Source organism: Dromiciops gliroides, chromosome 2 (assembly GCF_019393635.1).
Source record: "Dromiciops gliroides isolate mDroGli1 chromosome 2, mDroGli1.pri, whole genome shotgun sequence".
NCBI lineage: Eukaryota > Metazoa > Chordata > Mammalia > Microbiotheria > Microbiotheriidae > Dromiciops > Dromiciops gliroides.
This window is the reverse complement of record NC_057862.1, coordinates 117,406,174-117,420,093: the sequence shown is the minus strand read 5'-3', so window position 1 is coordinate 117,420,093 and position 13,920 is coordinate 117,406,174. Positions and strand designations below refer to the sequence as shown.

The window sequence follows — 13,920 nt, the reverse complement described above, 5'->3', positions numbered from 1 at the left end:
TCACTGAGGTGTAGAACTTTTAGGGGAGGAGGCTTAGAAATAACTAGCCCAAATGCTTTATTTTAGGTTTTCTTATATTAGGGTTCACTTTAATTGGGGCCTGTATATTGTTCCTCTTCTACAATAGGAGGAATTGCTCATCCCCATAACTTAGCAGAATTGGAGGGAAAAAAAGCGTCAGTATTGTACTCTGTGTTCAAATGAGCACAATCCCCCTCCTCTCCTTAATTCTATGCTTCCCGGTCATGCCTCTCAGCCCCAAGACATTTTAGAATCTCAAGGAAGGAAAATAGCAATAGTTACTACTCAGCTCCTTCCAAGACCATTCTCCAACAAGGAACAAAAGGAAGGACCTCCTCCCTGCATTCAGTATCATAATCCTTTCTGAATAACAGAAGGGCACTTCACTAGGCTGGGTCACTGACCAGTTGCTTCTGGAGAAGTGACAGAGAGGGATCTTAATAAGACAAGAGATACTCTGTGTTTAGGAGTTTGGTTTCCACCCATAATGTGTTTCTTGAGATTTTAGCCTTTTTTTCAACCCACTTTCCTAAAAGGAAGAATCTAGAAAGGGTTTTGGGTTGGAGAAAATATTACTTCTTAATATTTTCGTTTGAGCTAAAAAGGAAGTTTTTTAAAAAAAATCTGCTTCCACAATAGGTAAATCTTAGGGAGTGGCCTGAAGTTCAGTTCATTATAGATCTTATAGCATCTGTGGTCAGACAGCAACTAAGTGTCAGACAAGGAATTTAAACCCAGGTCTTCCTAATTCCAAATCCATCACTCTATCAAATCAAATTAAATCAACAAGCATTTATTAAGTGCCTACTATGTGCCAGGTATTGTGCTAAGCTGCAGGGAATACAAAGAAGAATCCCTACTTTCTAGGAGCTCAGTCTATTGGGGAAGACAAACAACCATGTTCAAATATTATAAAGAAGGAAGAAATTGGAGATAATTTTGAGGGAAGGCATCAGCATTTGTTAGAGGAGATTGGGAAAGGTTTCTGGTGGAAGGTAAGATTTTAGCTGAGACCTGAAAAAAAAAATCAGGGGCTCCAGGGAGAGCCAGGAGACAGGAGGGAGAAAATGCACAAGGGATGGAGTGTTTTGTGTAAGGAGCAGTGAGGAGGCCAGTATCACTGGATCATAGAATGCATGGAAGGAAGTCTATGACTAGAAAGGTAGGAGAAGGCCTGGTTATGAAAGACTTAAAAAAGACAGAGAATTTTATATTTGATCTTAGAAGTGATAGGGAGGCACTGAAATTTATTGAATAATGGGGAGCTGACATGATCAGACCCATACTTTAGTAAAAGCAACTTTGATAGCTGGCAGGATGGGCTGGAGTGAGGAGGGACTTGAGCCAGGGAAACCAACCAATTGCCTATTGTAACAACATTCCCAGCATCAGTTGTTAAGGGTCTACACCAGGATGGTGGCAGTGTCAGAGGAGAGAAGGAAATGTATGTGAGATGTTGCAAGATAATCAATAGGACTGATCAGAAAAGCTGCAGAGGGTGCTGAGGGAGGGTGGAGAGAGAGAAAGAGAGAGAGAAGGGAAGGGAAGGAAAACACCTAAGTTGTTTTTCTGGGTGACTGGGCAAATGGTCATGTCTTCAATGGTAATAGGGAAGTTAGGAAGAGAGGAGGGTTTGTGGGAAAGATGAGTTCAGTGTTGGACATGCTGAGTTTAAGTTTAAATGTCTGAAGGACATTTGGTTTATTTTGGGATGTCCAATATGTAGTTGGAGATGCTAGACAGGGAGGTCACAAGAGAGGTTAGGAGAAGTAGATCCAAAAATCATCTGAATTCAGAGGATTAAATCCTGAGGAGCTGATGAAATCAAGTAAACTAGCATAGAAGGACTATTGACTATTGACATCCATGAGCTCACTATTAGTGGACTTGACCTAAACCTAGCAAAAGATAATGAAAAAGAAGAGTCAGATAGAAGGAGAACCAGGAGAGAAGAAGAGTGAACCTAAAACCTAGAGAGAAGAGAGTATTGAGGAGAAGGTGAACAAGTGTCAAAAGCTACAGAGAGGGAAAGAAGAATGACGATTGAGAAAAGGGTTGGGTACTTAATAGAACATTTGGTAACTTGGATGGAACAGTTTCTCTTGAATGATGAGGGCAGAAGCTAAACTTCAGAGGGTTTAGGAGAGAGTGAGGGGAGAGGAAGTGGAGGCACCAATTGAGCCTTCTTAAATGTTTAACCAAAAGAAAGGGGGTAGATATAGGATGATAGTGGGGATGGATCAAGTGAGGGGTTTTTGAGGATGGGGAGAAGACATAGCTATGTTAGTAGGTAGTAAGGAAGAAGCCAGAAAAAAAAGAGATAGATCGAAGATTAGTGAAAGAGTAAATATGAGACGATAGGGCAATATGCTGGAGAAGATGGGATGGAATGAGATCTCTTCTGAATGTAGATGCCATGCTGCTTTCTTTCCTATTGTCTGGAATTACCTGAAAGTAAAAAAACAAACAAACACCAAAACAACCAATTCCTAAAGTATCATAATAAAACTTTAATGCTCTTTGGCACATAGAAATGTGGATGTGAGACTTGCAACGTATCACAATTAATATTGTTTGAATTATTATGGCCTCATTTATATAGTTAATTAATAACAATAAATATTACACACGGGGGCCTAATTTACCAAGGGTTCTTTAATTAGTACTTAAATAACACTTTATTTTATTTTTCCAGGCAAATACCAAGATCATTATCAAGCACTGTCATACCAACCAAGCACTAGCAGCTAACAGGAAATATTCTCTAAGGTACACCTGATGTTTAGAGAGAGAGAGAGAGAGAGAGAGAGAGAGAGAGAGAGAGAGAGAGAGAAAGAAACAGGGGTAGCTAGGTGGCACAGTGGATAAAGCATTGGTCCTGGATTCAGGAGGACCTGCATTCAAATCCGGTCTCAGAAACTTGACACTAGCTATGTGACCCTGGGAAAGTCACTTAAACCTCGTTGCCCTGCAAACAAAAGAAAACAAAACAAAAACAAAAAAAGAGAAACAAAAGTAGAATGTAAGTTCCTTGAGGCCAGCAGCTATTCTGTTTTTGTGGCTCCAATATGCCTTACACTGTGCCTGACATATAGCAAATGATTAATAAATGTTTGTTCAATTGGTTGAATTAAATACATGTATAACTAACTGTACTATAACCTAAAACTGGTAATTAATTCAATGAAAACCTAGTGTTAGGGGAAAATGACTTAACAAAAGAACAATTAGTATCCCAGAAAGATTTTAAAAAATTGACAGTGGGCCAAATGATGATCAAGCAGGTTTTGACACTTTATTGTGGAGTTTGGATATGATGTCCTAATGATACTATTGTAAAACTATGTTGGTCAGGATCATCTAGGAGTATGCTCAAAGGGTATTAATGGGATATTATAAAATATCCATTAATGATGGGATATGATTGTACAAGACTTTATTGAAATGAAAAATTTTGTCACCGATAAGATAGATATTCCCTGAGATTTATTTGATACAATCTCATCCAATTTATTTCTTTCTATCTTAAATTATTTTAAATCTATCTAAGAGTCTAGGACCTCTTAAAGGTTTTTTTTACTAAAGGACTTCTATAGTATTCTATAGAAACATACATTTATATGTGTGTATTTTTATGTATATGTGTGTATATATATTATATAGTGCAAGTGAATTTGGGGTTGAAATATTTTGAGTTTAATATGTAAAATTTCTAATATGTTTTCTTTTGGTCTGGACCTCTGATTTCATTAAAATTGTGAGTTTATAATCTGTGAGAGTTTCCTGGGGGTACTGAGAGGTTAAGTTACTTGTGCATGGTTCCACAGCTACTATGCATCAGAGATAGGGCTTCCAACTTCCAAGACTGGCCCTCTAAGTATTTGGCTATATTATCATTGAAATTTATCACAGTAACCCACATTTATGTAGTGCTTTACTGAAGCCAAAGCATTTTACATACATTTTCTGATTTGATCTTCACAATTGTCCTATGTTTATGAGGTAGATAGCATCAGCAATAATATCCCCATTTTAAAGATGAGAAGATGTCTCAAATAAGTGAAATGACCCTGCCAAGCCAGTAAGTAGCCAAGTGGGAACTTACCAGTCCAACCCCTCCATGACACTTTACTATTCTATCTAAATATTCCTTTTGACTCATTGTTTAATGTTCAAGCTTATTCCTTGTTTGACTAGGTAGTACTCTTGCTTTTCTTCCCTCAGAACCTACTTTGGAAAGGAATGTGAAGTTGCTTGTCACACACACCTGGACTCCCACAGAAATGAAAAACCATTGAACTACTGGGTTTTATGTACTGGGAATCCAAATGACCATTCATCTATTGTATTGGACAAACTCGACCCTGCATCAGAGAATGTTCCAGAACAGCAAGTAGCGGGCACAAGTACACCATAATCTATTGGACAAAAGCTCTCTCTTCTAGTCTATACTTTTAACAAGTAGAATTATAATTTTTTAATGAAATTAATCACTCTTCTTGCCTTATTGAAATAATTTTTAAAAAAAATGAGTTACAAAAGCTCTTTGAAAACTATGTGGAATGATAGGTGCTTCACTACCTTTATAATGTCAGACTTGTTGGTAAGGATTGATGACCATATTTTCATTCTTCTTTGTATGGATTCTTTTTTAGACTGTTAGCTCCTAGAGAAAAGGAACCATGACCTTTTCAGTTAACTGTGAACTGTGCTGTATACATCTAGATAGCTAATAAATATTACTCGAAGATGACAAACTGCTTGCCCTTGACTAATAATGGAAATCAGAAATGACACAGAAATCTCAAGATTTAATATTGCCTGGTAAGACTGTATTGGACAACTCATTTCAAAATATCTTCACTGATAGATCTCCTTTACAATAGAAACTATAATAATAGAAACTGCTCCAGCTGAACTGCTTGGGAGGGGGTTGACATCAACTTTATTTTTCTTTTCAAAGCTCTACTGTACAATTGAAACGTTGGTGAGAAACCTAGGAATTGCTATTGCCCTCCTTGACTTAACTTGCCCCAAAGATTTATTTGCATATTCCCTAAGAGCCTTAAGTACCATTCCTTGGAGAATAACTTCTTTGAGGCTTTTCCAGGTGCAAAAATCTTGCCATCATCCCCCTCTACCTGTTTTTTTGATGTAGTATACAATTGTCATGTGAGAAAAATTACAATTTTTCTCTGATGTTAATAACTAATTATTAAATTAAGATTAAGGTTTTTCCCTTCCTACTTCCTCAGTCAGAAACCAACCTCTGTAAGTTATTCAGCCAGTCTCTGAAGGACATTGCTGATAGATGACATTGCCTAAATCCTCGGGGTACATGCTTTTTGATCTTGAGTGGGACCCCACGCAACTAGAAGACCTTAAAAATATAGTCTAGGCAAGATCTTGCCCTTAGGAAATAAGCCCCTATCCTTAGGACTTTCAATTAGAATTTTGGGTGAACCAGCTTATGGGGGAAAAATTAGCCAGAGTAATTTGGTCATCAATTTCCCTTGGCCCGGTAGTTAGAGAATTTTGTCCTTTAGAGCTAAGCCATGTAGCTGACTGGAATTAGGCTGATCCTGGGGTACTTTTTCTGAAAAGTATTTGGCTTGTACATGAATGGAACTTATAAACTTGACCTCATTAGCACCATTCCATATAGCCAACTGACCTAGCTCGTCCATAATAATCATTTAAATATGTACATCCCAAATCAGGTATATAATAAAACTTTGGGGCTACCTTATAGTTTTAACTTCCTGACAAATTTTCATACATGTATATGAACTGCCAACATTCAAACTCTACTGTAGAAAGAACAACTCTGATGGACTGGCCATGTTGTTTGAATGCCAAATGTCTGTTTGCCTGAAAGACTATTTTATGGAGAAGTCACACAAGGCAAGCACTCATAGTGAAGTCAGAAGAAATTCAAGGACATCTCAAGGTCTCTCTGAAGAACTTTGGAATCAATTATGAGACATGGGAGACACTGACCTAGGACTGTCCAGCATGGTTTTTCACAAAGAAGGTGCTGTGTTCTATGAACAAAGCAGAATTGTAGTAGCTCAAAAGAAACATGAGATATACAAATTTAGAGACATAGCCACTCCAGATATTCATGTGGACTATTTGTGCTTGACATGTGGTAGAGCCTTCTGAGCTCAAGTTGGTATGATCAGCTATAGTTGGACACATTTCTACCTTGACCTCGACATAGTGATGTCATTTTGGTCCTCTTCAAGCATGAAAGAAAATAACTACAACCACACAACCAAACTGTATCTTTGTTTCCCCAATGAAGCCTTTCCTGAACCCACTTAATAGTTGAAAGTGCTTTCTTCCCCTTCAAATTTCCCAAATCATGGGGCAGTAGGTGGCGCAGTGGATAGAGCATCAGGAGGACCTGAGTTCAAATCTGACCTCAGACACTTAACACTTACTAGCTGTGTGACCCTTGGCAAGTCACTTAACCCCAATTGCCTCACCAAAAAAAAAATTCCCAAAGCACTTTGTCTGTTCCTTGTCTTTGCTATTGTACTTAGCTTACTCTCTCTTAACTATAGTTATCTATATACTTACCCTTAAGTATAGTTATCTATATGGTTACCCTTACTCCCATTATACTATAGGCTTCCCAAGAATAGCACCTAACAATGTCAGTTATTTTTTTATTCGTAGCATATTAAAATGATGAAGCTAATGTAATCAGAAGGTATCTCATCTAGCAATGTTTGAAGGCTTAGATAGAAACTGGAAAAAAAGGAAGACTTTAGGATTTCCATCAGCACCCAAGGAAGAGTGGCCACTCTTTTCAAACCATACCTTCCTCTCTTCATCACTTAGCCTATTGATGTGACCTTTCCTTGGCTCCATGCCTCAATTTTGCCTCTCACTTTGGAGGCTAGAGCTTCACTGAAAATCTTCGCTCAAAGTCACTTAAATATGGATCACCAATTACTCCATTAGCCTAGGAGTATATGGGATTAAATCATGTGATTCATCTATCCCCGCCATTTAGAATCTTAGGTGTTGTCTGTATATGATTAATGTATGTATATATATTCATTATATATCATACACATGATTTCATATAATGTATATGAATTATTTACAAAATTAAATCATAAGATTTTCTCCAAGCTGGCTTGGCCTTTAGCTAGGAAAGAAGACTCGTAGTATTCTGGTCAGAGATTGAACCCTCTGACCCTCTGATTTGGTATTGTGTATACAAAGCTAGTAACAGGCATTCTCCAGGTGCTTCCCCCTACCTGACAGATATGAGTCACAGAACCTTATAATCTCTTATGGTTTATGAAATAAAAAATTAGAAACATTTTAAAGCCAAGAGAAAATCATGTAGAAAACATCTGCTTGCTTCAGGTGCTAGAAAAGGTAGTTTAATCCTTGTATTGATCACCAGAAATATCAATCTATTCCAGGTCCCTTCATCACAGTTAGTCATTCTAGACAGTAGTGGCCTTTCACTAGAGTGAAGCCTTCCACATTTAGACTCTAGTCTCTGAATTGGTATCAAAAGGCACTCACAGATGAGTCCCTTTCTGACCACTGGATATTGGTGGCAATTGCTACCAATTGTGACATTGCCATATGCTTGCTTCTGTTGCCAACCACTTCAACCTTGGCCACAGTCAAGCACTGCCAACCTGGTGGTTCTAGACATAGTCACCTCTGCAAACTGAAATCAAATCTTGCAACTGGCCGTTCTGGTTTTTATGCTCCCCTATGGAGTGATGGTGCTCAATTTGGGGTTTCTGCTCTGACTCGGAAACTTCAACTTTCTTCATACATTTCTTCCTGCTTTGAGTCAATTGGGTTGCCATACTAAGAGCTTACACACCACACACACACACACACACACACACACACACACACACACACACACACACACACACACCCCTACCCCTTCAGGGTTTACAGGAGTACTTTACATTATTTCCTTTGATTCTTAGACCCACTCAGCTGAGATAGGTTTAACTAACATAGTTCCTTGAAAATTTATTTTGGGAAGGAAGAAAGTCCTGTTACTTTATTGATACAGAGACCTCTTAGTTAACTAACATTTATCAAGCATCTACAACATGCCAGACATTGTGTTAGAGCATGCACTGGAATTACAAAGGAAGGTGAAACAATGCCAGCTCTCAAGGAGCTCAGGAGCTAATGGGGGAGACAACACGCAAACAGCTGTGTACAAATAAGATACATACAAGATAAATAGGAAATCAACAGAGGAATGGCACTGGCATTAAGGAGGATTAGGAAAGGTTTCTTAAAGAAGCTGAGAATTTAACTGAGAGTTGAAGGAATCCAGGAGGTAGAGATGAAGATTAGGGAGAGAGTTCCAGACATTGTAGGCAGGAAGAGAAAAATATCTAGCTTTGGGAGGGGAAGTGTCTAGTGTGGTGGATAGTAAAGAGGCTAGTGTCACTGTATTGTGTGGGGACAGGGGGAAATAAGGGGAAAAATGGGAAAAATTTCCCAATAAGAAAACTTCCTCAACTAAATCAAATTCAGCAATTATTCTATAATTTAGTTTTCAAAAGTTGTCTGGGGACCCTAAAAAACAAAGTAATCTGCCCAGGACCACTCTGTTAATAAACATTAAGTGCCTCTTATGTGATAGACACTATGTTAAGGGTTAGAGGTAATAAAAATATTAACGGTCCCTGCTCTCAAGGAGGATGGGTGTGGAGCTGGGGGTGGAGGAGTGGGAACAACATACAAGTGACTAAGTATATACAAGATATATACGGAGTAGATGGAAGACATTAGTGAACGATTGGGATTTTACTAGGTAAAACCTCCTGCAGAAGATTGGATTTGATCTGTCTTGAAGGAAGACGGGAACTAAGAGACAGGGGATAGAGCATTCTGGGCCTAGAGGACAGCCAGTATAAAGAAATTGTGGCAAGGAAAAAAGTTTATTTCAGGCTATTTCTAACTGTCCTATGGAGATCTCAAACTCAAAATGTCAAAAATGAAACCTATTATTCTTCCATTAGGGGAAAAAAACCCACCTACCTCCCCTCTAAACTTCCTTTTCTTCTGTTGAGGATACCACATTCCTTCCAGTCATTTGGTGTAATGGGACCAGGGTTCCCCATTTTCCCAAAATAGGAATTGGTTTTTACTAAAAAGCAACAAAATTGTCCCTGAGACTTGGTTGCCTCCCCCCCCCCCACACCAATGAAACTTGACTGCCATCTATCTTTCTTTCTTTCTTTCTTTCTTTCTTTCTTTCTTTCTTTCTTTCTTTCTTTCTTTCTTTCTTTCTTTCTTTCTTTCTTCCTTCCTTCCTTCCTTCCTTCCTTCCTTCCTTCCTTCCTTCCTTCCTTCCTTCCTTCCTTCCTTCCTTCCTTCCTTCCTTCCTTCCTTCCTTCCTTCCTTCCTTCCTTCCTTCCTTCCTTCCTTCCTTCCTTCCTTCCTTCCTTCCTTCCTTCCTTCCTTCCTTCCTTCCTTCCTTCCTTTCTTTCTTTCTTTCTTTCTTTCTTTCTTTCTTTCTTTCTTCCTTCCTTTCTTTCTTTCTTCCTTCCTTTCTTTCTTTCTTCCTCCCTTTCTTTCTTTCTTTCTTTCTTTCTTTCTTTCTTTCTTTCTTTCTTTCTTTCTTTCTTTCTTTCTTTCTTTCTTTCTTTCTTTCTTTCTTTCTTTCTTTCTTTCTTTCTTTCTTTCTTTCTTTCTTTCTTTCTTTCTTTCTTTCTTTCTTCCTCCCTTCCTTCCTTCCTCCCTTCCTTCCTTCCTCCCTTCCTTCCTTCCTTCCTTCCTTCCTTCCTTCCTTCCTTCCTTCCTTCCTTCCTTCCTTCCTTCCTTCCTTCCTTCCTTCCTTCCTTCCTTCCTTCCTCCCTTCCTCCCTTCCTCCCTCCCTCCCTCTCTCTCTCTCTCTCTCTCTCTCTCTCTTTCTCTTTCGTTTTTTGGCAGGGAAATGAGGGTTGTGACTTGCCCAAGGTCACACAGCTAGTCAGTATCAAGTGCCTGAGGTCGGATTTGAACTCAGGTCCTCCTGAATCCAGGGTCGGTGTTTTGTCCACTGCACTACCTAGCTGTCGCCTCTTTCTTTCTTTCTTTCTTTCTTTCTTTCTTTCTTTCTTTCTTTCTTTCTTTCTTTCTTTCTTTCTTTCTTTCTTTTTTTTTTTTTGGTGGGGCAATGAAGGTTAAGTGACTTGCCCAGGGTCACACAGCTAGTAAGTATCATGTCTGAGGCTGGATTTTGAACTCAGGTCCTCCTGAATCCAGGGCTGGTGCTTTATCCAATGCACCACCTAGCTGCCCCCTGCCATCTTTCTTTAGATCTTGATGGAGACCCTGAACCCCAAAGCCTTAGAAATGGTGGTATCCCCCTACTTTTGTTCCTCCTACTTCAAGACATGCTCCTGCATCAGCCATTAAGAGGAGAAATCATTGTGGAGAAGGGACATATATTTATCACTACTACCAACTGCCACCAACAGGCTGATAGGCCCAAGAGAACTGATCCAATTTTCAGCCTATCTCTCACTGAGGTGGCTTCTATGGATAAGCAACCTGCCATTCTCAATCAGCTTCCGCTCATAGGGAAGGCAAACCAGCCCAGCCGAAGCAGTAAGGGACTGTGAGAGAAAGACAAAAGGCAGCATATGCCAAACAAGTCAAACCACCACCACCACCACCACCACCACCTTTAGCATTCTCTCTCCCCAGACTCTCTCTCTGTGATGGAGACATTCTAGGAGCCTGAATCCAAGAGCCTTTGAAATAGCAATGTTCCCGGTCTGGTTATAGCTATCCTAGTGTAAGCAACCCCTGTGGAGATGCAGCCTGGCAACTGGTCCTGAAAAGGCTACAGCCACATCTTCTGAAGACATCCCCAAAGAAAGTTCTTGTCACCAAAGTCCTTAACACTGTCAAATGGTTCAATGTTAGAAACTGATAAGATTTTATCCGTGGAAATGGCATTAAGTAAGTCATTGCTATCTGCTTTGCTGTTGCACCCTAGGGATCAGGAGCCCTTCTCATCTGACCTGCACCTGAAACCTTTCATATGTACCGTCACCTCATTATAATGTCAGCTCTTTGAAAGCAGGAGCTGTTATTTTTTATTTGTACCCTAGCACTTAATACAGTGTTCTGCACGTAGTAAGCACTAAATAAATTCTTCATCTGTTAATTTATCCTTTCATCCATTTATCCATCCATGTCCCACCCATGTGGAGTTGGCCTCTCTGATTTAGTGGATTTCCAAAGATCATGAGTCATCTTAGCCTGAGCTGCTGACCACACTCATTTTCACAAGGAGATGAATGGGCCGATTCTTGCCATTTTATCCTTCTAGCATATCCTTGTTGTGTTAAGGAAAAGCAAATCTCCTGTTCTTAACTCTTCAGTGACGTGAGTGCCTCATTTTATTCCAATATGGAAGCTTCATTAAAGAATGCAAGTGGGTTTGCAGGTGGGTGGTGACCAGTCGGTTCATTCTCCCTCACCCTCCATTTCCCATCAGTTCTGTAGTAATCCCACACAGACAGGGCTCTGGATCAGGACCTCTTTGCCAGCTTTTTGCCAGGATGATTGGAGTAGCTTTCCAATTAGTCTCCTGCTTTCCAGGCTCTGGCTCCCCCTTCTCCGTGTCTTCTTTCACACAGCTGCCAAAATGACATTTCTAAACCGACTCTAGCATATCTAATGTTAATGGATTTAATGACATCTCTAAGCTGACTTCTAGATGGGTCTGACTGCCACCTACCTTCCTCAAAGCTATTATTTCTAGAGTAAAGATGCAAACCCCTCCGTTTGGCATTTCAATTTTTCACAGCCTGACTCCAATCAGGCTCCCTTTCCCAGCATATTTCAGCATTCCCCTTATAATCTCCTTTCCAGTCAAACCGGCCTATTTATCGTTCCTGTATTCCATCTTCTACACCCATAGGGTCTCCACACCCTCTGACAGTTTTGAAGGGCCCAGGTACAGGGTTTTGCTTCTCTGACTCCCTGCCTACACTCAGATAATTTGGGATCTTCCTATCTAACAGCATCTAACCTGTTATCACCAACACTTCTCATGAATAGCTCACAAAGCTACAAGGATAAAAAAGTTTATTTGAAAGTTGGCAAAAACAAATGGAACCATCCTAATTCTATAAAAACAATACCTACCAGTGAACAAAACTCTTCCCCAGTGATCAGTACAACCTCAGCACTTACTTGGTAGATCTTCCATTGCAACTCTCTGGTGCAGCTTCTCAGAATAAGCTGCTGATGCTCAGCCTGATGTTGGAGATCCATCTTGGATGCTCTTAGAACCCCTGTTGTACTTTCTTGATGATGGCCATTGCTCTCAATTTAGCAGAACCACCTCTACAAGCCATGTTTACTCTAAAAAGGGTTGGGATGGAGGTCCTACTATTGACTGTGGGGTAAATGTTCCCAGAATTCCTTCATCTCCATCATGGGATAAGTATCTCTCATACTCTTTCAGCAGTGAGCTGATCTCATGTACTCTATTTGGTTCAACAGACTGGTGGTTGTGGTTGTGGTGGTGTTGGTGGTGGATGGCGGCATGTATATGTGTGAGAGAGTGTGTTTAGAGGCTGAGCACCAGCTTCAGGCACTCCCACTTTTCCTCCCAGCATTGTCTTTCCCCACTGTGTGACTCCTTGCTCCTCTGTTCCCTGCTGCCTTTGATGGATCTTACACAGGATACTGTGCAGTTTCCCACTGCAGTGGAGGAGAGGAGGTGGGGGAGCATGGAGGAGGGGGGTAAAACAAATTTTAATCCTCCTCCTACCCTAATTCCAAAATCCTGCTTGCTTTTAAAGTCACCTTAAAAAAACTTGAAATTTCCCTAATTTGATCTTGCAGTTCTCCAAAGCAACCACAAGATGTCAGTATTTAAAATTTTAAATATCCTTATCCAGAAAATGAATTCGATTAGAAGCAGACCTTGAGAATAAGGAAAAACTTTAAAGAAGGCCTAATCGAATTGTTTCATTTTGTAAGTGAGTAAACTGAAACTAAAGGAGGTGATAGGATTTGGCCCAGATCACGGATGAGTTGGTCTCAGAACTAACACTAGAACCCAGATCACCTTTAAATACCTACTTACCTAGATTTTTTTTCACCAAGTTCAGAGTCCAAGATTTTGGGACCTGACTTCCTAGAGAGAAGTCCAGATTATTAAAAGGATTTTTAACAAGGTCAGTTACAGAGGGTCTTTTTAAAAACGTGGTCTTACATATATATATATATATATATATATATATATATATATATATATATATATGATTATATCTACCTTGATAATTGTGTTTTAATATGATTTATTTCCTTTATAATCTTAGGTATTTTATTTTATTCATTTAAAAAACAATTCTAAGAAGGGGTTCGTAGGATTCGCTCCCCAAACGGGTCCATGACACAAAAAAGGTTATAAATTAGACCCCTCATCTAAAGTATTTCTAGCAGGCCCCATTAAAAAAAAAAAAGGTATAACAGGCTCCACTAATTTTTCTCTGATGTCCTACTCTGACATTGTGATCCTAGGCTTTTAAAAGTCGTTCTAGGGGGCAGCTAGGTGGTACAGTGGATTCAGGAGGACCTGAGTTCAAATTTGACCTCAGACATTTGACACTTAATAGCTGTGTGACCCTGGGCAAGTCACTTAACCCTCATTGTCCCACAAACTGAATGAATGAATGAATGAATGAAATAAAAGACATCTTAAAAAATAAAAGTCATTCTATCAAAATTGAAGCCCTGATAGGATCTAGAGAGTAGAAAAAATTTTGAGTACAGTACAGGTCTGGCAAAATTTTCTGAGGACCAGTTCAAATAAACATGGAGAGACTCATTTCTAGGAAGTGATGAATTTCTTTGCTTATAGCAGGACAGAATTAGTGGAAG

The 13,920-nt window shown here is 39.5% G+C and overlaps 1 protein-coding gene across 2 annotated transcripts in view; it reads left to right on the top strand.

Annotated features, from left to right (window-relative positions):
- The window catches only part of CFAP161 (cilia and flagella associated protein 161), a 73,266-nt gene extending 68,502 nt beyond the window's left edge, over nt 1-4,764 (top strand). For both annotated transcript variants that reach the window (XM_043987551.1, XM_043987550.1), the window contains exons 7-8: nt 2,717-2,790; nt 4,246-4,764. In XM_043987551.1, the coding sequence (XP_043843486.1) occupies nt 2,717-2,790; nt 4,246-4,438 (267 nt within the window). In that variant the 3' untranslated portion in view covers nt 4,439-4,764. The remainder of the gene's footprint in view (nt 1-2,716; nt 2,791-4,245) is intronic.
- The last annotated feature ends 9,156 nt before the right edge of the window (nt 4,765-13,920 follow it).